The sequence below is a fragment of the Salvelinus namaycush genome, chromosome 23 (assembly GCF_016432855.1).
Source record: "Salvelinus namaycush isolate Seneca chromosome 23, SaNama_1.0, whole genome shotgun sequence".
NCBI classification, from domain to species: domain Eukaryota; kingdom Metazoa; phylum Chordata; class Actinopteri; order Salmoniformes; family Salmonidae; genus Salvelinus; species Salvelinus namaycush.
Window position 1 is genome coordinate 29812274 of NC_052329.1, and position 25074 is coordinate 29837347.

Sequence of the window (25074 nt, forward strand, 5' to 3'; positions counted from 1 at the left end):
CTATCCCCATCCTCTCCCTCTATCCCCATCCTGTCCCCCCCTCTTTGTAGCTCTCCAAGGGCTGCTCCCTCCACCTGGCCCAGCGCTGGAGCCAGCTTCTCAACATTCAGCTGCGCAGGATGCCCATTCTGTCCAAGGAGTCAGCGCCAGGGCTCATCATGGCCACAGGTGGGGAGGCTAGCATCATACAACTACAATCACTATTTATAAAAATAAAAATAAAAAATATATATATACACTGCTCAAAAAAATAAAGGGAACACTTAAACAACACAATGTAACTCCAAGTCAATCACACTTCTGTGAAATCAAACTGTCCACTTAGGAAGCAACACTGATTGACAATACATTTCACCTGCTGTTGTGCAAATGGAATAGACAACAGGTGGAAATTATAGGCAATTAGCAAGACACCCCCAATAAAGGAGTGGTTCTGCAGGTGGTGACCACAGACCACTTCTCAGTTCCTATGCTTTCTGGCTGATGTTTTGGTCACTTTTGAATGCTGGCGGTGCTTTCACTCTAGTGGTAGCATGAGACGGAGTCTACAACCCACACAAGTGGCTCAGGTAGTGCAGCTCATCCAGGATGGCACATCAATGCGAGCTGTGGCAAGAAGGTTTGCTGTGTCTGTCAGCGTAGTGTCCATAGCATGGAGGCGCTACCAGGAGACAGGCCAGTACATCAGGAGACGTGGAGGAGGCCGTAGGAGGGCAACAACCCAGCAGCAGGACCGCTACCTCCGCCTTTGTGCAAGGAGGAGCAGGAGGAGCACTGCCAGAGCCCTGCAAAATGACCTCAAAATGACCACAAATGTGCATGTGTCTGCTCAAACGGTCAGAAACAGACTCCATGAGGGTGGTATGAGGGCCCGACGTCCACAGGTGGGGGTTGTGCTTACAGCCCAACACCGTGCAGGACGTTTGGCATTTGCCAGAGAACACCAAGATTGGCAAATTCGCCACTGGCGCCCTGTGCTCTTCACAGATGAAAGGAGGTTCACACTGAGCACATGTGACAGACGTGACAGAGTCTGGAGACGCCGTGGAGAACGTTCTGCTGCCTGCAACATCCTCCAGCATGACCGGTTTGGCGGTGGGTCAGTCATGGTGTGGGGTGGCATTTCTTTGGGGGGCCGCATGTGCTCGCCAGAGGTAGCCTGACTGCCATTAGGTACCGAGATGAGATCCTCAGACCCCTTGTGAGACCATATGCTGGTGCGGTTGGCCCTGGGTTCCTCCTAATGCAAGACAATGCTAGACCTCATGTGGCTGGAGTGTGTCAGCAGTTCCTGCAAGAGGAAGGCATTGATGCTATGGACTGGCCCGCCCGTTCCCCAGACCTGAATCCAATTGAGCACATCTGGGACATCATGTCTCGCTCCATCCACCAACACCACGTTGCACCACAGACTGTCCAGGAGTTGGCGGATGCTTTAGTCCAGGTCTGGGAGGAGATCCCTCAGGAGACCATCCGCCACCTCATCAGGAGCATGCCCAGTCATTGTAGGGAGGTCATACAGGCACGTGGAGGCCACACACACTACTGAGCCTTATTTTGACTTGTTTTAAGGACATTACATCAAAGTTGGATCAGCCTGTAGTGTGGTTTTCCACTTTAATTTTGAGTGTGACTCCAAATCCAGACCTCCATGGGTTGATAAATTTGATTTCCATTGATCATTTTTGTGTGATTTTGTTGTCAGCACATTCAACTATGTAAAGAAAAAAGTATTTAATAAGAATATTTCATTCAATCAGATCTAGGATGTGTTATTTTAGTGTTCCCTTTATTTTTTTGAGCAGTGTATATATATATATATTTTTTTTTTCTCAGATATTTTCTGATTTCATTGAACAGATAGAGAGAGAGAGGATGACAGTGGGGAAAGAAAGAGAAAGGTTGTGTCATAGGGAACCCATACAGGTACTGACGACGTGTGCCAGAGGGCTTCGGCATTACCACTCGACCAGCCAGGCCACAGAATTACTATTTCTCTGGCGAACACATGACTTTCCTTATGGTGGTGCAACTTCTGCTATTGCGTATTCTGATAGAGAGGACCACTTCCTCCATCAGTCAATCACACAGGAAATTAGAGTGCCTAGAGAAGCTGCGGAGTCTCTCCTTCCTGCTCGTTTGTCTGCGTCTGTTTATTCATTTATTTAACCATTATTCATTCAGGGAATTCAGTTGAGAGCAAATTCTTATTTACAGCGTGTCTGTGCGCGTGCGTGTTTGAATTTCCCTGAGTGCGTGTGTTCATGGTATGGAAATGTGTGCATGCGTGTTAGTAACTGCGTGTACTCAGGTCAGAGCAATAGGTTTTGACCGGGGCTAAACTAGGAGCAGTTGGACACATCCATTGTGTTTAATCCACTGAAAGTGTCTCTACCGGCTCTGCCTGCTTGGCGGAGTACATAGATTTTCTTTGTAGCTGTGCTGTGTCTGGAAGGAGGAAGAAGCCTCTACACCCTGCGAGCTACTAAACCTAACGAAATGATTAGGTGATAACTCCCACGGGGGGAAGTGCAGAGAGGAGAGCTGAGGAGACACTATGCCCTTCTCGTCCGTGTTATCGCTTACACACAGATGCGCTAATTACTTCTGCCTCACCCAGCGGAGACACACAGACACAGACCGTCTCTCTCTTTGTGTGGACCCAGCCAGCCACACACAACCAGCATTCCCACACGGCCTATCAGGGGGAACATTTCCACCGAAGCGTTTGTTTTGTGACTTGTTCCTGTGACATTTCTTAATTTGTAAAGCACCGTTGATATGGCCTCCAAGAACAACAGTCATTAGTGGTGGTGCAGGGGAGGAGAACGGTGGCTTCATTAACCAGCTCTCAGGATGAGTGTCAGACACACAGAGAGAGCCGTACACAACTACATAAAAGACCTAACGCCACACCGTTAGGTGCAACATGGTAGTCTACATCCACATAGGATAAATAGATATATGACGTTACACTCGTTGGGGCCTTCCCCCCTAGAATGACTACAGACTGATTTGAACCATTCTTATAGGTTCAGCACATGGTAAGGAGTATTGATGTTGACAATAAAGCATACTGGAGCGTAGGCTGCAGCATGGAGTTTGGTCGAACTTTTCTGAACATAGGCCTGTTCCTTGATCTCAAGCATCTGCTGAACAACCCTGGATGGAATCTATCCCTATATAGTGCCGCCCAGCTATATGCTACAGTAGCTCCTTTCGCTATGGTTGCGTCTCAAATGGCACCCTGTTCCCTGCATAGTGAGCTACTTTTCCTCTGTTGTCGGCTTTGTGTGCTCCGGGCTGGCCACTGTGCTTGGCTGCGTTCCAAATTGCACGGCACCCTATTCCCTATGCATCTAGTGCACTACTTTTGACCAGGGCCCATAGGGCTTTTGGTCAAAAGCAGTGCACTATGTAGGGAATAGGGTGCTATTTGGAAGACAGCCTGGGATACTGCTGGGACTGGAGACCACCTGAATCCCCCTCTGTGTGAATTGTTTAATTCGTCACCTCCTCTCACACAGCCGTTCCACTGATGCATCCTGTGTCTGTGTCTGTCTCCTCTGCAGGCTCTGTGGGCAAGAACCTGGCCAACAAGCCCAACGTGTATGTGTCCAGCAGTGCTGGGGCCAGATGGAGAGAGGTCAGTGTGTGTGTGTGTGTGTGTGTGTGTATGCTTTGTTTTTGTGTGTGTGTGTGTGCACCATAAATGTAACTATGCACATGATGAGCTATAAATCATGACATTGGTTATTGTTGGATGTTTCCTGCCTCTGCTACCCACTCATACCAGAGGGTTTCTGTGGGGCGCTTAGCCACAATGCTGAATGCCCAGCGTAGGACACTTTCCTCCACAGTATATTATTAATCAACCACAAACATGGTGCTCAGTTATTTAAAGCCACACTCTGTAAGACGTGAGTGCAATTCCAAGACTGGGGAGCCCTCTAAGACATAAACAATGGAGCAGAAGCACCCAGAACATTTTCACATGCTCTTGATGCATATGGTGTGACATTCCACGAGAGCAGTATTAGACTTTTAATTATTTATTTTTTTAACCTACTTTTAATCTGAACATAGTATTACCTCATTTAAGTGTCTTGACGACCAAAATATTTTTGGTAATAATACGGCCTGACAGTTGTACTAGTCTTATTATGGTAGCTATATCAATTGACCAGCAATCTTAGACTGGCTTTAATGAGTGTTCTTCACATTTCCCCTTCTCAAGGCGCTGACCGGTCCTCACTTCTACACGTGGGGTGACCACGGGGGCATCCTCATGGCCATCGCCCAGGGGGGCTCCACCACACACCTCAAGTGAGTCTCACAACTGTCCTAAATAACACCCATATCTCCATTGTTAGAACAACACAGTGTGCTGTGTATCACCCCCTCATTACACCCCTCTACTCCCCACCGCAGCTCTGCCCTGAGTCGTTGACTTTCAGTCTGCTTACCTCCTCAAATAAAGGTTCAATGAATTGTACCCTTTTCAACCCACTGTGTCACTGCCAACCCAATCAGTACTATGCTGGCTCGGAAATATTATTTTCACATTTGTCCTTTCCAGCTCGGTTCCAGCTACGGTAGGTAGGCCGTCATTAGGCCGTCATACAATGACGGTAGGCCGTCATTGTAAATAAAAATTTGTTCTTAACTGACTTGCCTAGTTAAATAAAGGTTAAATAAAGAAAAATACAAATTAAAGGCTACTTACCTACTGTCTCTCTGTGTCTCAGGTTCAGTACCAATGAGGGGGAGACGTGGACAGACTTCCGTTTCTCTGACAGGGAGGTGTATGTCTACCAGCTGCTGACTGAGCCGGGGGAGAAGAGCACCATCTTTACCGTCTTCGGCTCCTACGCCGACCAGAGACACAGCTGGCTCATCCTGCAGGTCAACGCCAGCGACGTGCTTGGTGAGGGGACTCTCACGATATTACTACACTGGGCAGAAGTCATGACTAAATTATGCTCAGCCCGGGTGCTTTTCCGTCTGTCTGTCGTCCATTTTCACAATGCCAATAAGAAGCATCCATCTATTAGGCCAGAGTCTCACTGAGGGGTGTGTGTTTGTGTGTGTCCGCTTATGTCCCCATGCTACTGTAATAGAATATGATCCAATTCCAAATCAAGTATTTAAAGTGTGTGTATTTGTCTCTTCAGGCGTGCCGTGCGCCGAGGGAGACTACAAGCGCTGGTCCCCGTCAGACGAGCGGGGCAACGACTGCCTTCTGGGTAGTGAGATGGTGTACAAGCGACGCACGCCCCACGCCACCTGCTTCAACGGTGAAGACTTCGACCGCCCCGTCACCGTATCCAACTGCTCCTGCACACGCCAGGACTACGAGTGGTGAGACTCTCATTTCCCAGCCCGTGTCCAATCCCATATCCGCCCTTTGCCTCTACCCCTAAAACGATCTACCCCTAGGCACCTCATATCGATCTGAAAGGGTTGGATAGCTGCGATCTAGAAAGGTAACAGCTCCACCTTTCCTTCTGTTAAGCTAGGACTAGGTGGAATGTTTCTCCCTTACTTACACCTCTGCTATCCTTTCAGAGAAGGGGCTAGGGGTTGATTGGAATTAGGCAACAGTCTTTTTCCACTCATCTCTATCTGTTCATAGTTTGATAGTCAAGTAGGCAAACATTGGGTCTCTCTGTCTCTCCCCATCTAATCTCTCTCTCGCTCTCTCTCCGTCTCCGTCTCCGTCTCCCTCTCTCTCTCACCCTCCTCTATCTCCTTTTATCTCTCTCAGCGACTATGGCTACAAGCTGAGCGAGGACCTGTCCCTCCAGGTGTGCCTGCCCGACCCCGAGTTCTCGGGGAACCTCTACGCCCCTCCCGTGCCATGCCCCGTTGGAACTACCTACCGTCGCAGTACGGGGTAAGTCAATATCCCTTTGGTATTAACATAATGTCACTTCATCAGAAACCATGCTTTTCCCTTCCCATAATGATGGGCTATTTCCTGTTGTTAAGGTGAATCCACACATTGAGGGTCAAGGCCTTGCAATGTGGATGGGTCAGGATTATATGACCTAGCTGAGCTGAAGGGTTTTGGGGTTTCGGGCTGACTTCAAAGTGTCCCAAATGGGCCCTGGTCAAAAGTAGTGCACTTTAAAGGGAATAGGGTGCCATTTGGGACGCACCCATAAAGGCTGAGATACACTTGTCCTTGACTGACAGTCACATATGGCTTAGAAAAACAAATGGCATTACCTAGTGTATCAGTCTTCACCTCAATCTTATATGATTTTTTTTACTGCTGCAAGGAGATGACTGTTAAATATCAGCATGATTAATAGGATATGACCACTATGCAAATAGAATCCTTTGTGGTCATGAGGGGGAACTGTCTTTGTTCTTATTTTGTGCTATGGGGAAGAGAAAGGAGTGACGTCATTCTATTATACAGCCCTCGCTTATCATGTAGAACAGCCCCACCTAGTGTCATAAGGAGAGAAATGTCCCAGCAAAATCTTGACATACACTGAGTGTACAAATCATTTAGAACACCTTCCTGATATTGAGTTGCAACCCTCCTTTTGCCCTCAGAACATCCTCAATTCGTCGGGGCATGGACTCTACAAGGTGTCAAAAGCTTCCCACAGGGATGCTGGCCTATGTTGACTCCAATGATTCCCTTTTGTGTCAAGTTGGCTGGATGTCCTTTGGGTAGTGGACCATTGTTGATACACACAGGAAACTGTTGAGTGTGAAAAACCCAGGAGCGTTGCAGTTCTTGACACAAACCGCTGCGCTTCGCACCTACTACCATACCCCCTTCAAAGGCACTTACATCTATTGTCTTTCCCACTCACCCTCTGAATGGCACACATACACAATCCATGTCTCAGTTGTTTCAAGGCTTAAAAATCTGTCTTTAACCTGTCTCCTCCCCTTCATCTACTCTGATTGAAGTGGATTTAACAAGTGACATCAATAAGGAATCATAGCTTTCCACTGGTCAGTCTATGTCATGGTCAGAGCAGGTGTTCTTAATGTTTTGTACACTCAGTGTATATGTAATGGGCAACATACTCTTGTTGTGATATTGGGTGGTGGGTGTTTGTCTGTCCATGTTGTTAACCAGTTTGTGTGTGTCTCTCTCTCAGGTACAGGAAGGTGTCTGGGGACAGCTGTAGTGGAGGGGATGTAGAAGCCAGACTGGATGGAGAGATGCTCCCATGTCCTGTAGGAGGTAAGCCTCCCCTCTCCTTCAATTAAGACACCATTATTAGATACGTTTAGCCTTTTAGATCACAATGAATAAGAGACCCCTGAATGAATGAGACCCATGAATGAATGAATGAATGAATGAATGAATAAGAGACCCCTGAATGAATGAGACCCCTGAATGAATGAATAAATGAATGAATAAGAGACCCCTGAATGAATGAGACCCCTGAATGAATGATTGAATGAATAAGAGACCCCTGAATGAATAAGAGACCCCTGAATTAATGAATGAATGAATGAATAAGAGACCCCTGAATGAATGAATAAGAGACACCTGAATGAATGAATAAGAGACACCTGAATGAATGAATGAATGAATGAGAGATACTCTGAGATTCTTGATATACTGGGTTCACAAATACTTTACCTTGTAAATGCCATTATGGAAAGGGGAGACTCTCACGGGGATGTTCTCCGTTTTGCTCTACGACCCCCACGAGTATCATGGGACTCGTTTGAAGGTAACCCATGGAAATATGGAGGTCGTTTTGTGGCAACAAAAATAAGGGGTTAAATGTATTAAATGTGTCCAAAAAATATGTATATTTCCTGAGCTTTCTTATATCTCTTATAGGACAGACACTTCAAAACATTATTATTCCTTAGGATTTATTTTTTGCCTTTATATAAATGTGTTATTCAATGCATTTCTATGGACTATAGTAGTAAAGGCCAAATTCAGTATTTTATCAAATAATTTAGAAATATTTTCAGGGGGGATACCTAAAGGGCCTAAAAATCATAGTCAAATAGCTAAATGATCCATTGAATAACTATTTTAAAACAATTCCATATGTTACCTTTGGGTCGTGGGTCATGACGGGTTTATTTGGTATGGGCCACACAGTTTTATCTTTTTTGCTAGACATTAAAGAAACTCTGTTGTACAATTTGAGGCAAAAGATACTTTTAGTCACATATTATGGGGTGAATTTAGTTAAAGATAGAATGGTTAGTCCCAGCAGTAGATCATCGGCTACAGCAACAACACACGTAAGTTAGACCTCAGGGACAATAGCTGCTGTGGTTGGAACTGGTTGTAAGGGATCCAAAAAGCAAATAAACAAATAAGTATTTGTGAATTCATGAAAAGTGAAATTACTCAAATTTTATACATAAAAGCATATGGTTGGATGAACTTTAATTTCCCTGAGGGGAAATTATTTTAGACATGCATTACTGCTGTATGCAAAATAAATACTGTCGTATACACAGCTGGATTCAAAATAAAATGCAATTTGTTGCGTTTTTCTTACCAGTTACTCTTCACATGGCTATAGATTAGAATGAATTGTATTAAGTGTTTTTTCCCCCTGGTCTTCTCTAGAGAGTAATGAGTTCATCCTGTACGCTGTGAGGAACTCCATCCATCGCTATGACCTGGCCACAGGGACCGACCAGGCCCTGCCCCTCTCTGGTCTCCGCGAGGCCGTGGCCCTGGACTTTGACTACGAACGGAACTGCCTCTATTGGGCTGACATCTCGCTGGACACCATACAGGTCAGGGCCTTCACAGAAGGCACTCAGATGTAACCATGACTTACCCTATTCTCTATATAAGTACATTGCTTGTGTACTATATAGGGAATAAAGTCCATTTCAGACACAAAATCTATCCTGTACACACTTCTGAGACCAAAAGTACATTGTGTATCGTGATTAGTGAAAAGTATGTACACACTCCCTCCCTGTTCTCCCCCTCCAGAGGCTTTGTCTGAACGGCAGTACGGGACAGGAAGTGATCGTGAGGAAAGACCTACAGAATGTGGAGGCCCTCACCTTTGACCCCATCAGCAGGCTGCTTTACTGGGTGGATGCCGGAGCGCAGAGGATTGAGGTAAACATGAGGAACAGGGATTTGTCCAATATTTGATATATACTGAACAAATATATAAATGCAACAATTTCAACAATTTTACTGAGTTACAGTTCATATAAGGAAATCAGCTTACATTCATTAGGCCCAAATCTATGGATTTCACATGACTGGGTAGGGGTGCAGCCATGGGTGGGCCTATGCCCTCCCAGGCCCACCCATGGCTGCACCCACTGGGAAGGCAGGCACAGCCAATCAGAATGAGTTGTTCCCCACAAAAGGGCTTTATTACAGACAGAAATACACCTCAGTTTCATCAACTGTCCAGGTGGCTGGTCTAAGATGATCCCGCAGGTAAAGCTTCCTGCCATCCAGGACCTATTTAATAGGCGGTGTCAGAGGAAAGCCCAAAATATTGTCAAATACTCCAGTCACCCAAGTCATAGACTGTTCTCTCGCTACTGCACGGCAAACTGTACCGGAGCGTCAAGTCTAGGTCCAAAAAGCTCCTTAACAGCTTCTACCCCCAAGCCATAAGACTGCTGAACAATTAATCAAACTATTTGCATTGACCTCCCCTCTTTGTTTTTAAACTGCTGCTACTCGCTGTTTATTATCTATGCATAGTCACTTTAGTAACTTTACCCTTAGCCTAGTGGTTAGAGCGTTGGGCCGGTTACTGGATCAAATCCCCGAGCTGACAAGGTAAAAATCTGTCGTTCTGCCCCTGAGCAAGACAGTTAACCCACTTTTCCCCGGGCGCTGAAGACATGGATGTCGATTAAGGCAGCCCCCCGCACCTTTCTGAATCAGAGTGGTTGAGTTAAATGCGGAAGACACATTTCAGTTGAATACATTCAGTTGGACAACTGACTAGGTTTCCCTACATGTACAAAGTACCTCAATTACCCATTGTCCCCAGAAATTACTTGGTACTGGTACTCCCTGTATATAGCCTTGTTATTGTTACGTAATTTTGTGTTACTTTTTATTGTGTTTTTTACTTTAGTGTATTTAGTAAATATTTTCTTAACTCTATTTCTTGAACTGCATTGTTGTAAGGGCTTATAAGTAAGCATTTCACAGTAAAGTCTACACATTGTATTTGGTGCATGTGACATACAATTTGATTTGATTTAACAGGGATGTAAACACATTTGTGCACTAAATGTTAGAGTAATAATCTTTTTGTGTGTATGGAACATTTCTGGGATCTTTTATTTCAGCTCATGAAAAATGGGACCAACACTTCACATGTTGCGTTAATATTTTTGTTCAGTGTATATACAGTGCATTCGGAAAGTATTTAGACCCCTTCCCATTTCCACACTTGCTTACGTTACAGACTTATTCTAAAATGGATTTTAAAAAAACACAATACCCCAGCTATCCTACACACAATACCCCATAATGACAAGCTAAAATAGGTTTTCTGAAATCTTTGCAAATGTATTAAAAATTAAAAACAGATACCTTATTTTCATAAGTATTTAAACCCTTTGCTATGAGACTCGAAATTGAGCTCAGGTGCTTCCTGTTTCCATTGATCATCCTTGAGATGTTTCTACAACTTGATTGGAGTCCACCTGTTGTAAATTCAATTGATTGGACATGATTTGGAAAGACAAACACCTGTCTATGTAAGGTCCCACAGTTGACAGTGCATGTCAGAGCAAAAACCAAGCCATGCGGTCGAAGGAATTGTCCATAGAGTTCCGTGACAGGATTGTGTCAGGGCACAGATCTGGGGAAGTCTGCAGCATTGAAGGTCCCCAAGAACACAGTGGCCTCCATCATTCTTAAATGGAAGAAGTTTGGAACCACCAAGAGTCTTCCTAGAGCTGGCCACCCGGCCAAACTGAGCAATCGGGGAAGGGCCTTGGTCAGGGAGGTGACCAAGAACCCGATGGTCACTCTGACAGAGCTCCAGAGTTCCTCTGTGGAGATGGGAGAACCTCTGCAGCGCTCCACCGATCAGGCCTACGGTGAAGCATGGTGGTGGCAGCATCATGCTGTGGGTATGTTTTTCAGTGGCAGAGCAAAGTACAGAGAGATCCTTGATGAAAACCTGCTCCAGAGCGCTCAGGACCTCAGGCTGGGGCGAAGGTTCACATGCCAACAGGACAACGACCCTAAGCACACAGCCAAGACAACGCAGGAGTGGCTTCGGGACCAGTCTCTGAATGTCCTTGAGTGGCCCAGTCAGAGCCCGGACTTGAACCGGATCTAACATCTCTGGAGAGACATGAAAATAGTGGTGCAGCGAAGCTCCACATCCAACCCGACAGAGCTTGAGAGGATCTGCAGAGAAGAATGGGATAAACTTCCCAAATACAGTTGTACCAAGCTTGTAGCGTCATACCCAAGAAGACTTGAGGCTGTAATCGCTGCCAAAGGTGCTTCAGCAAAGTACTGTGTAAAGGGTCTGAATACTTATGTAAATGTGATATTTCAGTTTTTAATTTTTAATACATTGGCAACAAAATTGAAAAACCTGTTATTTCTTTGTCATTATGGGGTATTGTCTGTAGATTTGTTTTCTTTGATGAGGAACAAACACCATTTAATCCATTTTTTAGAATAAGGCTGTAACCTAACAACATGTGGGAAACGTCAAGGGGTCTGAATACTTTTCGAATGCACTGTATTTATCTTTTTTTCTCCATCTTATTGAAGCCTTGTTTGATTTATATTTATATCCTCACCTGATAGATGACATGCTACTGTATAGTATCAGGCAATACAGTGTGTGATGATGGTGACCCACTCCTTGTGTTGTGTAGGTGTCTAACCCTGATGGGGACCTACGTCACACTCTGCTCAACTCCTCAGTGCTGGAGCATCCCAGAGCTCTGGTCCTCATGCCAGGAGAGAGGTAGCACAGTCTAATTACTTTGAATATCTGCCAAATGCATTTATGAAGCTTTTGTTTCACAAAAAAGGTCTCCCAGATGACCGACTGTTAAAGGGGCGATCTGTGATTGCTACATCCATTTTAGACTTTACCGCTTTGTTTTTTGTTTGAACTGCAGATTGCTCCTTTAACATAAATAACGTCAGTGTTAATATCTGTCAGATATACTTCCCTAATCTGTGACGTGTCTCCTACCAGCCTGATGTTCTGGACGGATTGGGGCGACCGTGCGGCTGGCGTGTACCGCGGCTACATGGACGGCTCCAACGTGTCATGCATCGTGTCCGAGGGCGTCCGCTGGCCCAACGGCATCACGGCAGACGACCAATGGCTGTACTGGACCGAGGCCTACGGTGATCGCATCGAGCGGGCCGACTTCGCCGGCGGTCAGCGCAGCGTGGTCATGGAGGGCCTGCCTCACCCCTATGCCATTGCTGTTTTCAAGGTTACTTTAGAGTGGTTGATGCACTTATGGAGTATTAAGTGATATTTACAGCTGTTTTTGATCATTTAAATGAATGATGTATACCCATTGATTCTTGAAGAATATCACTTACAAGCTTAGACAAACGAACTAACGTCTTTAAAGGTAGACTGCAATATGACCTCTTCGTGCACAGCCGGTCAACTTCCTGCTTGCAGATGTCGTCAACAGCAGAATTCAAAATGGCCTAGGACTGTCACTATTGGCTCTTTCCAAATTTGCCTCCTCCCTTGCGGCATGTCTACATTGTTTCAAGTATTTAATGTTGCATGCAAAAGTACAGTGAAATGCCTTTCTTTCAAACTCAAAACCCAACAATGCAGTAATTAATAACAATGTAATACTAGAACAAACACATGGGAAATGAGAATAAATATGAATAGCACATTAAGTAAGTAAGCATATTATATACCTGGTCAGTTTCAATATCATATTTGCAATGTGCAGGGGTACTGGAGTGATGGAGGTAGATATGTATAGGGGTAAGGTGACTAGGCAACAGGATAGAAGATTAACAGAGTGTGAGTGGGCATGCGTGTGTGTAGAGTCAGCATAAATGTGTCTTTGGAGTTATCCAATAGAGGCAGTCTTGTCCAATAAGAATGTTACTGATGTCTGGAAGCAAAAAGTCAGCACTCTGTGTATGATGATGTCATATCACAGAGATTCTACTTTTTTTAAGGTTATTGAGTGTGCAACACTGGGGAGCACAGTCCCATTGTAGAAATATATCTATGTTTGCTTTCATATAATCTCCCAGTTACTGGGCAAATCCTCATTGGCGTGTGTGTGTTTTCAGAATGACCTGTACTGGGATGACTGGTCAAGGAGGGGCATCTTCAAGGCTCCCAAAGCAGGTTCCCAGGACAACGAACTCATAGTGGGTAGACTGACCGGGGTCATGGACCTCAAAATCTTCTACAAGGGCAAGACCAGAGGTGAGAGACAAGCAGCGAAACCATATTTAACAATCAATGCTCATTCTAAGTAAGCCTTCCAAGAACTTTGATGGTCAGCGTTAAAGAGATATTATGTGTAGTCAGAATGTTACTCTGGAAGCGACAATAGTGGAAGCTTTGTTTGGACACCCCCACTACGTCAGCAGAGCTCATGACAAACCTTTGTGTGTGTGTGTCCGCTCTCCTCCAGGCCATAATGCCTGTGCAGACCAACCCTGCAGCCTACTGTGTCTGCCCCTGCCCGGGCACCGCCACACCTGTGTATGCCCCGACGGAGCGCCCACCACCACCCTACCCGACGGACAGCTCCAGTGCCAGTGTCCCACCGGCTACCAGCTCCACAACAGCACCTGCGTCAAGACAGGTGAGACCTGGCACACTCACATAAGTGTGCACACTCTCTCTGACAGACACACGTGCACACAAACACACACACACCCAATGGTCTCGCCGGGTACAAAATACTACTGATCAAATCAAATGTTATTTGTCACATGCACCGAAAACAACAGGCGTAGACCTTACAGTGAAATGCTTACTTACGAGCACTTAACCAACAGTTCAGAGTTTGAAAAAGTATGACGAATGTGTTAAATAAACTAAAGGAAAAATAGTAACATAATAAAATAACAATAACTAGGCTATATACAGGGGGTACCGGTAGCGAGTCAATGTGCAGGGGTACGGGGTAGTCGAGGTAATTGAGGTAATATGTACATGTAGGTAGAGGTAAAGTGACTGCATGGATAATAAACAGATGCATGATAATGTATTGAGGTTCTCAACGTAGTCCTTCAGACGACCCTATCACACTACTACAGATCCACAATGGTGCAGGCTTTTGTTCCAACCTAGCACTAACACCCGTGTCACCTAGTTCAACTAATCACCAAGCGAAGAGTTGAATCAGGCGTGTTAGTACTGGGCTGAAACAAAACCCTGCACAGCCTGCGTTGGGTCCGTCGCCAGGAATCGGTATTGAAGATCCCTGCCTCAGTGAATGTAGAGAACCACTGCCCTCCTCGCCCTCTCTCCCTGACTGTCCGTCTGACTCTGGTTGTTGTTGTCCAAGGACCACTAGGGGAGATCCTTTAGGATTCAGATACACTTCTTGATGATGTGTGTTTTATTTGTAACCCAAAATCGAATGAAATTCACCTCCCCCAGAACACACGTGCCTGCCCAACCAGTACCGCTGCTCCAACGGCAAGTGCATCAGCAGCATCTGGAAGTGCGACAGCGACAACGACTGTGGCGACATGAGCGACGAGCAGGAGTGCCGTGAGTGGAGACAAAATTGCACCCTATTCCCTATATAGTGCGCTACTTTTGGGCAGGCCATTTCAGACGCACAGCTAGACAATGGACAACTCACTCACTCACAGATTATTCTGTTTTATTATTATAATACAAATGGTTGGGTGTGGAATCCTTGTTGGTAAGGTAAATAGTGAATAAAATGGATCCAACAGATAATGTTCAATAGAGCCAGACTAGAGTTTGTTACTGTCACAATACACTCTGCTTTGAGTCTCTGCTGCTGTTCTTTCTCTCTGTCTTTCTGGGCTCAGTGTCAACACCCTGTCATTCTGTCTGTCCCTCTGCCCCCTGTCCGTCCCCCTCCAGCCACCACCTCCTGTGACCCGTCCATCCAGTTCCGTTGTGTGGCGTCCGGCTCCTGCATCCCGCTGGCCTTCAAGTGTGACCACGAGGACGACTGTGGGGACAACAGTGACGAGGAACACTGTGGTACGAGGAAGAGTGTGTGTGCGCGTGCATGCATGCGTGTGTCTGTGTGCGTGTGCATATTTTGTATCCGTCCATTCAGTCGTGTGTGTGTGTGCGCGCGCGTGCGTGCGTGCGCACACACTTCCAAGCACGTTTTTTCCCTGACTGTGTGCTCTATCCTGTATGACTTTTGAGATTGTATATAGCCTATGTGATGCTCCCTCTGATTACTGACTGCGTGTGTGTGTGTATCCCAGAGAGTCACCAGTGTGGACCAGGGGAGTTCACGTGTGCGCGGGGTGTGTGTATCCGCGAGGCCTGGCGATGTGACGGAGACAACGACTGCAGGGACTGGTCGGACGAAGCCAACTGTACAGGTGAGATCAGGGCCGTGTTCAAAAGGAGAACGTTGCACAACCTCCGTCTCGCTCTTAGTCTCTCCATCACTCTCTCCCTCTCCCTCCCTCCCTCCCGGTCTCAGTGGGTCACCACACCTGTGAGGCCAGTAGGTTCCAGTGTCTCACGGGCCACTGTATCCCTAAGCGCTGGGTGTGTGACGGTGATGACGACTGTCAGGACAGCTCTGACGAGGAGCAAGCACATTGCGGTGAGGACACACACACACACGCGCGCGCGCGCACACACACACACACACACACGCATAGACACAGACCTCTCTCTGCTTGACACCAACACCCACGATGTTATGTCATTGTTACGACAGTGCTATGACAGTGTTAGGTAGCATTTATGGACGGTTCAAGCAAAGTGTTACCCATATTTCTGTGCACGGTCTTTGATAGGATGGCTTGGCACTAACAGATGCTGTGTTCTTGTTGACAGTGGGGGATCGCTGTAATGGCTTCCTGTGTTCCAACGGCACCTGTCTGCCTGCCAGCGCCCACTGCAACGGAGTACAGGACTGCCCAGGGGGCGCCGACGAGCAACACTGTGGTGAGTGACCAACTGAAAGTCTAACCCCGAAACTAGACTGCAAACTATAGAAATAGGATCTCCGGGAAATAGGATCTATTTCTATGCTGTAGACATTTTGTATGTTGTTTTTCGCCCCCAGATGCACTTTGGTCTCTCGAAAAACGGAACGTTTTGAGGGATATTGTCATAGACTGGTTTTTGTCATCAATACATTCTCCTGAGGTTGGTTGAGAATATTTCAGACGTATGCCATTGTAATATAGTGGTACTGTCTGTGTCCCCTCCTTGCAGATCCCCTGTGTACGCGCTACATGGATTTTGTTTGTCAGAACCGAGCCCAGTGCCTTTTCCAGTCTCTGGTGTGTGACGGCACCAAACACTGCGAGGACGGATCCGATGAGGACGTGGCCTACGCCGGCTGCTGTGAGTCCTTCTCCACTAACCCCACCACTACTATCGCAGAAAACACTACAACTGCAACCGTCACTAAATACATTTGCTGTTACATAGCCCAGGCTTTTTCTTCCTGTGCACGTGACCTGACCTGGGTCGTGTTCATATGAAATCCGTTTCAAAACATTGTGCAACGGAAAAGGAACACGCGTTCCTCATCTGCTTTCACTCCCTGTTTTCTCCATGACCCAGGAACATGTTTGGTCAGGTCAGGAAAAACTAAATGAATGCATCGATACTAGAAAGGCATTGAAGTAAGTTGTCGTCGTTTGTTGTACTGATTGCCACTCGTCTCTCTAGCCACTCACCCTGAGTTTGAGAAGACCTGTGACGCCTACAACTTCCAGTGTGCCAACGGAGTGTGTGTGAGCCTGGGGTGGAAGTGTGACGGTATGAACGACTGCGGGGACTACTCTGATGAAGCCAACTGTGGTGAGTACACACAATGGGTGTGTGTGTGCAGCTATGTACACTGCAGCACTTTATAAATGAATCTATCTAGAAATGAGATTATTCCTGAGTGTGTGTATGTTCAAGGCTCCCCCACTGAGGGGCCAGGCTGCACACGGGACTTCCAATACGAGTGTCGTAATGGGCGCTGTGTGCCCTCCTGGTGGAAGTGTGACGGAGAGAATGACTGCGGAGACTGGTCTGACGAGGCTCAGTGCACTGGTACACACACACACACACACACACACTTTCTCTCTCTCTCTCTCTCTCTCTCTCTCTCTCTCTCTCTCTCTCTCTCTCTCTCTCTCTCTCTCTCTCTCTCTCTCTCTCTCTCTCTCTCTCTCTCTCTCTCTGTCTTTCTCTCTCTCTGTCTCTCTCTCTGTCTTTCTCTTTCTCTCTCTGTCTCTCTCTGTCTCTCCCTGTCTCTCTCTCTCTCTCTGTCTCTCTCTGTCTCTGTCTCTCTCTCTGTCTCTCACTCACTTACTCTTACTCTGTTATTCCTGCCAGATCTCTATGACCAAACCATTTGAAGTGTTATGTGTATCTGAACCTCTTCCTCTCTTGTTTTCTTAGGAGTCACTCCACACACCCCTGCCCCAGGCCCATCGTCCTGCGCCCCTAACCGCTTCCACTGTGGCTCGGGAGCCTGTATAGTCAACTCCTGGGTGTGTGACGGCTACGCTGACTGTCCCGATGGCAGTGATGAACTGGGCTGTCCCACAGGTGAACCACCATCTCCATCTACACCAAAGGGCTTGCCACCTTGGCTACACAGCTCAGGACTAGTTATATAGCTGTATGTAGCTAGGTAGGGCCAGGTGGTTATTACTGACCATGTGACTTGACCAGAAAACACTTTGGAGCTATTTGTCTCCTTTCATTCATCTGCAGTGATTGGAAAATACTTGACAGGTGAAAACAATATGGTGGAAATTCATCATTAGACTAGTAAGACAGAGGGGCGCTGATTCGCTCGCTCGCTCGGATGCTTTCTCCGGTGAGAGAGTTTCAGACACGAATTGAAGGAAAGTTAGCGGGTGCACAGTGCACTGTTCGGATGCTGGAATTATTTTGGACGAACGTGCGAAGGTAACTTACTTTTTGAAGTGATTCGTTTGATAATCAGATGAAAATATTGTGACTGGTTGTGTTCGTGCGACATAAAAATGTAATACATTTTTTTGCAGTTAAATTACATGTCTTTACTTTAAAATCTATAAAAAATATATACGTAGGAAGTCCCATAAAAAAAAAACGTGCCCCCTTATCAAAAAAATCTAATGCCCGTCCAACTGATATGTTCTGGCAATGGCCCTGTGGTTATGTTTTGTTTCCTAGGCACAGCCAAAGGCACGGCGACACAGGCCCCGTGGCCCACCCACGCCCCTCCCCTGCCCCCTGGCCGCTGCAGCAAGGGCCAGTTCCTCTGCCGGAAGCCCCCCACCTGCATCCCTGATTGGCAGCGCTGCGACGGCCACCAGCACTGCCTGGACGGTTCGGACGAAGCCCACTGTCGTAAGTGTTACACACAGAGTGTGGATGACCTATGCTCCTCATGGGGCCTATGTCAGTCAGTCAATACACAGACGTGAGTGGGGACTTTCAAACTGGCCAAAAGGGTGAAACACGTAGCCAACCCAGTAACGGTGTTAATTCATAAAATGCACAAAATGCTGTAAGAAACACCGATCCACAACATGACTAAGACACTTGAACGTTGACGTCTCACTCGGCGTGCCACATCTCAAAAAGGAGATGTGGTTCTCACACTTGTTTCTCTTCCCCTTTTCTCTCTTTCCCTTCCTCCCGTCTTCTTCCCACCCCCCCTCTCACACTCTCTGTCTGATAGCCACGCGAGGGCCTCTGACATGTGTTAACGGCACGCACTGCGCTGACGGGGAAACCTGTCTGCTGGACGGTGAGAAGTGTGACGGCTTCATGGACTGCTCCGATCACAGTGACGAGGACAACTGCACCTGTGAGTCTTCAGTAGCCAGGCTTCTTCCGCACATAAAGGGAGACTCGGGAATATGACATCATCCTGCTTTACAGACGTCAACAAAAACAGACTTCAAATCTGCCCAAGGAAGACTGCCTCTATTGGCTCTTGAAACAGAGCTAATAGTGGCAGTCCTGGCCAATTATAATGTTATTGTTGTTTATTTCTGTAAGCAGGAAGTGGCTCTGCTGTGTATTACGATGTCATATACTTTTAATGAAAATCATGTCACGCCCCAATCAATTTACATAAGCGAAGTCTTCACTCATCTTTTCACTTGTATCTCTCCTCGCCAACGTTTGTACTGGGGGTGGGTTTCTGACCTGTCTCTCTGTAGCCGACTCTCTGGTCTACAAGATCCAGAACCTGCGCTGGACGGCAGACTTCTCTGGCGCCATCACCCTCACCTGGTCCAGACCTAAGAACCTGCCCCTGGCTTCCTGCTACTTCCTCATCTACTACAGGTCAGTCAGTCAGTCTGTGTGTTTTGTGTGTGTGTCCAGAGCCAGCTCTAGCCTTTTGGGGGCCCTAAGTAAGATTTGGTTGCCCCCCCCCCCAACATTGCGGCAAAACATTTTAGTGGCCCCCCCATCTTGACGGCAGAGAAGAATTTAAGTTTTAAAGTTAATTTCCTGCAATGTCATGGGGCATAGAGAAAATGTTACCGTTTTGAATCAAGTTTTCTGTAATTGTATTACAATTTTATAACACATTGCAATTCTACTCATTTTGCCATGAGGCGGAGATGCAGTTTTAAAGCAAATTTCCTGCTATATTACACATTTCACCATGACTTTGACATTAATATGATATCTGCGTCAGAATGACTAACAAAATCAATTGGGGCCCCAGGAGGTCAGGGCCCTGGGCACGTGCCCTGTCAATATTCGGCCATGATTACTACAAGTTTGGCCGGTGGCCCCTAAGCGACCGCTTATGTCGCTTATGTGTGTCTGACTGTGTGTGTTTGTATATCTGTCTCTGTATGCTAGGCTGGTGGGCACCCAGCAGTGGACCTCCATGGACACACACAGCAACAAGAGCAGCTACACCCTGTCGGTGCTGAAGCCAGACACCACGTACCAGGTGAAGGTTCTGACGCAGTGTCTCAGCAAGCAGCACAAGACCAACGATGTGTTGACCCTGAGAACGCCCGAGGGATGTGAGTAATGTCCCGTGTACACCACACGACTTTCAAAATCCTAACACCGCTGAGCCTCTCACGTCAAACAACCGTTTTTCCTGTAGTTTCTTGTCTTGCTGACACAGACGGAGGATCACACACTACGAGATTCTTCTCTTGGTCGCGATGATTCTCAGTACCACGCTGTCTCGCGAAAACAATGATGTGGTTAGATTGTTAATGTAGCTAGAACAAGCCGTGGCTAAAAGCAGCCTCAAATCAAGTTTTCAGTCAGACATTCGTGCTTGCCACACAGAGTTGAAATACCTACTCAATACATTTTGAATTGAACAACATTGCTTGTGGCAAGCTCTCATTGGCTATTGCTGATCACCGTTCTTTCAATGGAGGAGGAGGGGAGAGATGAGAGGGGGGTGGGTGTTGGGGAGGGGAGAAAGAGAAGGGAGAGAGCGAGGGAAAGGTAGACACAATCGTTTCACTGTGTCTGTTCACAGCAGAGGATTTGTCGAAGGCTTGACTTCACACATTGTCCATGTGTTTAGTGTGGTTGTTTTTCACACCCTAGTTGAATGCACTGCTTGTTAGTTGCTCGGCTAACTGACAGGCAAAAGGAGTAACAAAAGGAATAATGTAGATTTAGGATTATTATCCAGTACCCAGATTAAGCCTACCCCTGGACTGAAAGGCATGCTCAATGGAGAATCTCTATCGAAAGGGTCTTGGAAATACCCATTCATGTTTCTATCACTTTTGAAGTTTGTGGCCTGCCTGCAATAGTGTTTTAAGCTATGAATTGAATATTATGGTGGATTGACAGTACGGTAATGTAATGGTTGTTGCAGTGCCCGACCCCCCCAGAAACCTGCAGCTGTCATGTGACAACGGAGAGGACGGCACGGTGGAGGCCTCGTGGAGCACTCCGGACAAAGCCCACGGCCTGATCCGGGAGTACATTGTGAGTTAGCCTGCCCAGACAATGTTGTTTCCTCTGGTAAACTTAATAACCGCCTCTCCATTCTTAGTGTCATGTCCTGAGCAGTAGGGCTGTAAGAAGAGATGGAAACATATGGACATCCAATGGCTTTGAGCGGGTGCTGGAGATCAAAGTTAATGTTCATCAGCAAAATATGAAAGACTCCACACACTGCAATGTGGGTTTATTATTAACACTAACAATGTTTCAACCCTGTTTTTCCTGTTTTGTTTCTCTCTATATGTGCGTGTCTGTGCGTGTGTGTGTGTGCGTGTGTGTGTGACCGTGTGTGTGTGTGTGTGACAGGTGGAGTACAGTGAAAAAGGTGTGGAATGGTTCTCTCAGCGAAGCACCGGCAACGGTGTGGAGGTCAAAAACCTACAGCCCAGCACTCTGTACAAGTTTAGAGTAAGAGACCTGTCTTTCAGAGCAGCTTCATAGTGACATTTGCCTTCATAACATGAAGGTAACGTGAGCTCTTAGAATTGTTGAGTTGTGAACCTGTCTGATGAGTTCTGAACGTGTGTTTTCAGGTGGCAGCAGTGACGGGTCGAGGTATGGGGAACTGGACTGAGGTTAAATCCATCATCCCCAAGAAAGGCATGACAATCTCTCATGATCATTGCCTGACAATTTATAATATGGCATGATGATAGTTTGATACATTTGACAAATTCTCTAATCCAGGGTTTCTTAAACTATGGGTCAAGACCAAAAGTGGGCCCTGGGCATGTGAGAGGTGGGTCGCAAGTTATAAGAATACTTCTATAATCACACGCTATTTCTTTTTAGTTTGGGTTGTGGAGATTTGGGTCACCGGAGGATGGTACATTTCTTAATTTGGTCTCGAGCTGCGGCAGGAAGCTTAGTGGTTAGAGCGTTGGGCCAGTAACCGAAAGGTTGATGGATCGAATCCCCGAGCTGACAAGATAAAAATCTGTCGTTCTGCCCCTGAGCAAGGCAGTTAACCCACTCTTCCCCGGGCGCCGAAGACATGGATGTCATTTAAGGCAGCCCCCCGCACCTTTCTGAATCAGAGGGGTTGGGTTAAATGCGGAAGACACATTTCATTTGAAGGCATTCAGTTGTACAACTGACTAGGTATCCCCCTTTCCCTTTCCCTAATCCTTCAGTGCGCTTCCTTTACTGTTTGCATTGTGGAGATTTACAGTGTTCTATCGCCCTCTGCTGGCCGCCAGTATGTAGTTGTCTTATGTATTGGAGCTGATGCTTATTGTGTCTCTCTCTCTCTCAGCTCTGCCACCCCCCTCAGTTATCACCGATAGCATCACAGAAGACTCGATGAGCCTATCTTTCAGCTTTAACTCCCAATATGAGGTCAGTTGGTGGCGTGTGCGTGCGTGAGTTGGTGCTTATGTGTTCTAACTTGCCCTATAATTCTGCCGTTGTTCCGTGGGTGTGTGCAGGTGAGGCAGTATGTGGTGGTGCTGTCCTGGGTGTTTGATGCTCACGTGAAGGAGAGCAGGAACTACACTGTGCGAGGCAGCATACTGAAAGGTAGGTTCCTGTCTGCCTCTAGTGTCCACACATTTTCGGACAATTAAACAGCAAGTGTTTTTCAAACACATAACTTCGTCATACGCATCACATACACACACTTCTGTGTTTTCAATATCCTAACCCAACTCTGTCGGTCGGTCTGTCTGTCTCTGTATCTACCTGTACACTTGCAGCTGCCAACCTGACCACGGGGACCATCTACGAGGTGGCTGTGTGGGCCCAGACCGGTGTAGGAGACAGCCCCACAGCCCTGTCTCGCCAGCAGACCAAAGGCACCCAGCCGGAGCCTCCCCTCCTCAAGGCCCGGGCCCTCAACCAGAGCTCTGTGGACTGCAGCTGGACTGTAACCGGATCCCCTGCACAGGTAACACGGTCACAGCATGACAGCTACTGTATTACAGACATGGGTCATGTTCATTAGGGCACACAACGGAAAACATCATTCAACTTTTTGGGACTGAAAATTTCAGGTAGTCCCTATCCGTTTTCTATTTGGTGCATAATGAACATGACCCTGGGTTTAAGTAGTATCTGTAGTATACTTTCAAATGCTTCAGGCATTTGATTGAGCCTGTCTCGAGTGCCTGATGGGCGGGGTTTGCCCTATTCCATTGGTTCCAGGCAAGATCAATTAAGCGAGTCCCCACAAGCAAAATATAATAAGGAATTTCATAGATGAGTCATAATTGATTGGATATATAAAGCTCTTTTCCAGATGCTCAAAGCTCTTTCCATAGTAAGGGGGGAACTCGACTCATCCACCGCTACTGTGAAGCACGCGGCTGGAGTAGGACAGCTCCCTGTGCAGCCAGTGATGTACTGTGTGGTTGTGGTCTGTCTGTACAGGTGTATGGCATCTTCTTTGCCACCTCCTTCTTGGACCTGTACCGCAGCCCTCACAGTGTGAACACCAGCGTTAGCAGCCGGACCGTCACTGTGGACAGTGATGAGCAGTACCTGTTCCTCGTGAGTTCACACCCTTACTCCTCTTCACCCTGATTCCTCTCTCAATGCCTCAGATACAGAATCAGAAAACTTTATTGACATGCAACACGGTTGGCTAGGGATTTTTCGTTCTTACCCAAGATTCCATTTTGGTTTTAAACTGTACTGAACTGTAAAATGATCGACTGCAGATAATCCGCTCACAGTTAACCTATGTGTGCATTTTTGGTTTCTAAAGAACAATATCTGTGTGTGTGTGTGTGTGTGTGTGTGTGTGTGTGTGTGTGTGTGTGTGTGTGTGTGTGTGTGTGTGTGTGTGTGTGTGTGTGTTCACTTGTGTGTGACAGGTGCGGGCCATCTCTCCCTACCTGGGCCCTCCCTCTGACTATGCGGTGGTTAAGATGATTCCCAACGAGCGGCTGCCTCCTCGTAACCTGCACAAGGTGCGCGTTGAGAAGACCCAGGCTATGTTGAAGTGGCAGCCTCCCTACGACTCCCCCAGCGCTCCTCTGGTAAGGTCATCCTCACACACCCTCGAGCGTCAGCTCTTTCCGATACATTTTGTCTGGTTCCTGGGTTAAAGTGATAGTTACCTTTTTTTGAAGTGAGTTGAAGCTTAAACTTCAAAACAGACCCAGAGTGTGGATTGCACTCTCTCCTTGTCCATAGACTTCTTTCAGTGTAAGGAAACTTTATTGTTTGAAAATTGAGTGAACTATCCCTTAAATAAAGCCTCTAAAAACCTGACTGACCAGGTAATATACAGTACACCTGATATAGTAACATGAACAGTTGTCCCACACAAACCATAAACCTGTCTGTCCATGTCTGGATCTCAAATGACACCCTATTCCCTTTTAAGTGCACTACTTTTGACCAGGGCTCTGGTCATTAGGGTGCCATTTTGGATGCCAATACGTATGTCATTTATTGTTCTTTTGTTGTATTATTTTACTGTAAACTGTGTTGAGATTGTTAAATGCACTTTCAATAAAGTTTGATTTGGATGTGTCCGTCCCGTGCAGACGTACGCGGTGCACCTGAAGGACGTGGTGCGTAAGACCGAGAGCAGCTACAAGCTGACCACCCAGAACAACACGGTGGAGTACTGCCTCAAAGGCCTGGAGCCCGGCGGACACTACAGCGTCTCCGTCCGCCTGCGCAACATGAGCAAGGAGGCCAGCTACACGCTCAACACAAGTACGGCCTGGCTTATGCCCCGGGGATGGGCGCGTTCCAGGTCATCTTTATTGCAGTCGACAATCAGTTTTCTTTCCCACAATGCCCGGAGAGGAGTTAAAACATCTCAGGGGTCATGTTAGTGAGATGTAGCGATCTTCTGGGATGTGCAGCCCGACTGAAATAGAGATAGACAACCTGGAACGCCCCCACCATCTGTTATATAGTGGCTGGGAACTAGTCAGGGCTTCTTGTATATTAAAGGAGTTAAAGGTAGAGCGCCAACAGATCTGGGGAGACCACATTCAAAACCCAATGGGGA

The 25074-nt window shown here is 46.8% G+C and overlaps 1 protein-coding gene across 1 annotated transcript in view; it reads left to right on the plus strand.

Annotated features, from left to right (window-relative positions):
- The window catches only part of LOC120018629 (sortilin-related receptor-like), a 67124-nt gene that overhangs the window by 37739 nt on the left and 4311 nt on the right, over nucleotides 1-25074 (plus strand). The window contains exons 9-43 of the mRNA XM_038961833.1: nucleotides 51-168; nucleotides 3573-3646; nucleotides 4238-4326; nucleotides 4749-4927; nucleotides 5175-5361; nucleotides 5768-5896; nucleotides 7128-7213; nucleotides 8579-8751; nucleotides 8957-9088; nucleotides 11851-11942; nucleotides 12180-12426; nucleotides 13265-13403; nucleotides 13615-13788; nucleotides 14592-14705; nucleotides 15051-15173; nucleotides 15410-15529; nucleotides 15634-15759; nucleotides 15996-16106; nucleotides 16380-16511; nucleotides 16842-16973; nucleotides 17079-17213; nucleotides 17565-17714; nucleotides 18330-18506; nucleotides 18841-18969; nucleotides 19328-19454; nucleotides 19983-20152; nucleotides 20977-21089; nucleotides 21414-21515; nucleotides 21641-21707; nucleotides 22363-22445; nucleotides 22535-22625; nucleotides 22802-22992; nucleotides 23475-23594; nucleotides 23921-24085; nucleotides 24599-24773. Of these exons, the coding sequence (XP_038817761.1) occupies nucleotides 51-168; nucleotides 3573-3646; nucleotides 4238-4326; nucleotides 4749-4927; nucleotides 5175-5361; nucleotides 5768-5896; nucleotides 7128-7213; nucleotides 8579-8751; nucleotides 8957-9088; nucleotides 11851-11942; nucleotides 12180-12426; nucleotides 13265-13403; nucleotides 13615-13788; nucleotides 14592-14705; nucleotides 15051-15173; nucleotides 15410-15529; nucleotides 15634-15759; nucleotides 15996-16106; nucleotides 16380-16511; nucleotides 16842-16973; nucleotides 17079-17213; nucleotides 17565-17714; nucleotides 18330-18506; nucleotides 18841-18969; nucleotides 19328-19454; nucleotides 19983-20152; nucleotides 20977-21089; nucleotides 21414-21515; nucleotides 21641-21707; nucleotides 22363-22445; nucleotides 22535-22625; nucleotides 22802-22992; nucleotides 23475-23594; nucleotides 23921-24085; nucleotides 24599-24773 (4672 nt within the window). The remainder of the gene's footprint in view (nucleotides 1-50; nucleotides 169-3572; nucleotides 3647-4237; nucleotides 4327-4748; nucleotides 4928-5174; nucleotides 5362-5767; nucleotides 5897-7127; nucleotides 7214-8578; nucleotides 8752-8956; nucleotides 9089-11850; nucleotides 11943-12179; nucleotides 12427-13264; nucleotides 13404-13614; nucleotides 13789-14591; nucleotides 14706-15050; nucleotides 15174-15409; nucleotides 15530-15633; nucleotides 15760-15995; nucleotides 16107-16379; nucleotides 16512-16841; nucleotides 16974-17078; nucleotides 17214-17564; nucleotides 17715-18329; nucleotides 18507-18840; nucleotides 18970-19327; nucleotides 19455-19982; nucleotides 20153-20976; nucleotides 21090-21413; nucleotides 21516-21640; nucleotides 21708-22362; nucleotides 22446-22534; nucleotides 22626-22801; nucleotides 22993-23474; nucleotides 23595-23920; nucleotides 24086-24598; nucleotides 24774-25074) is intronic.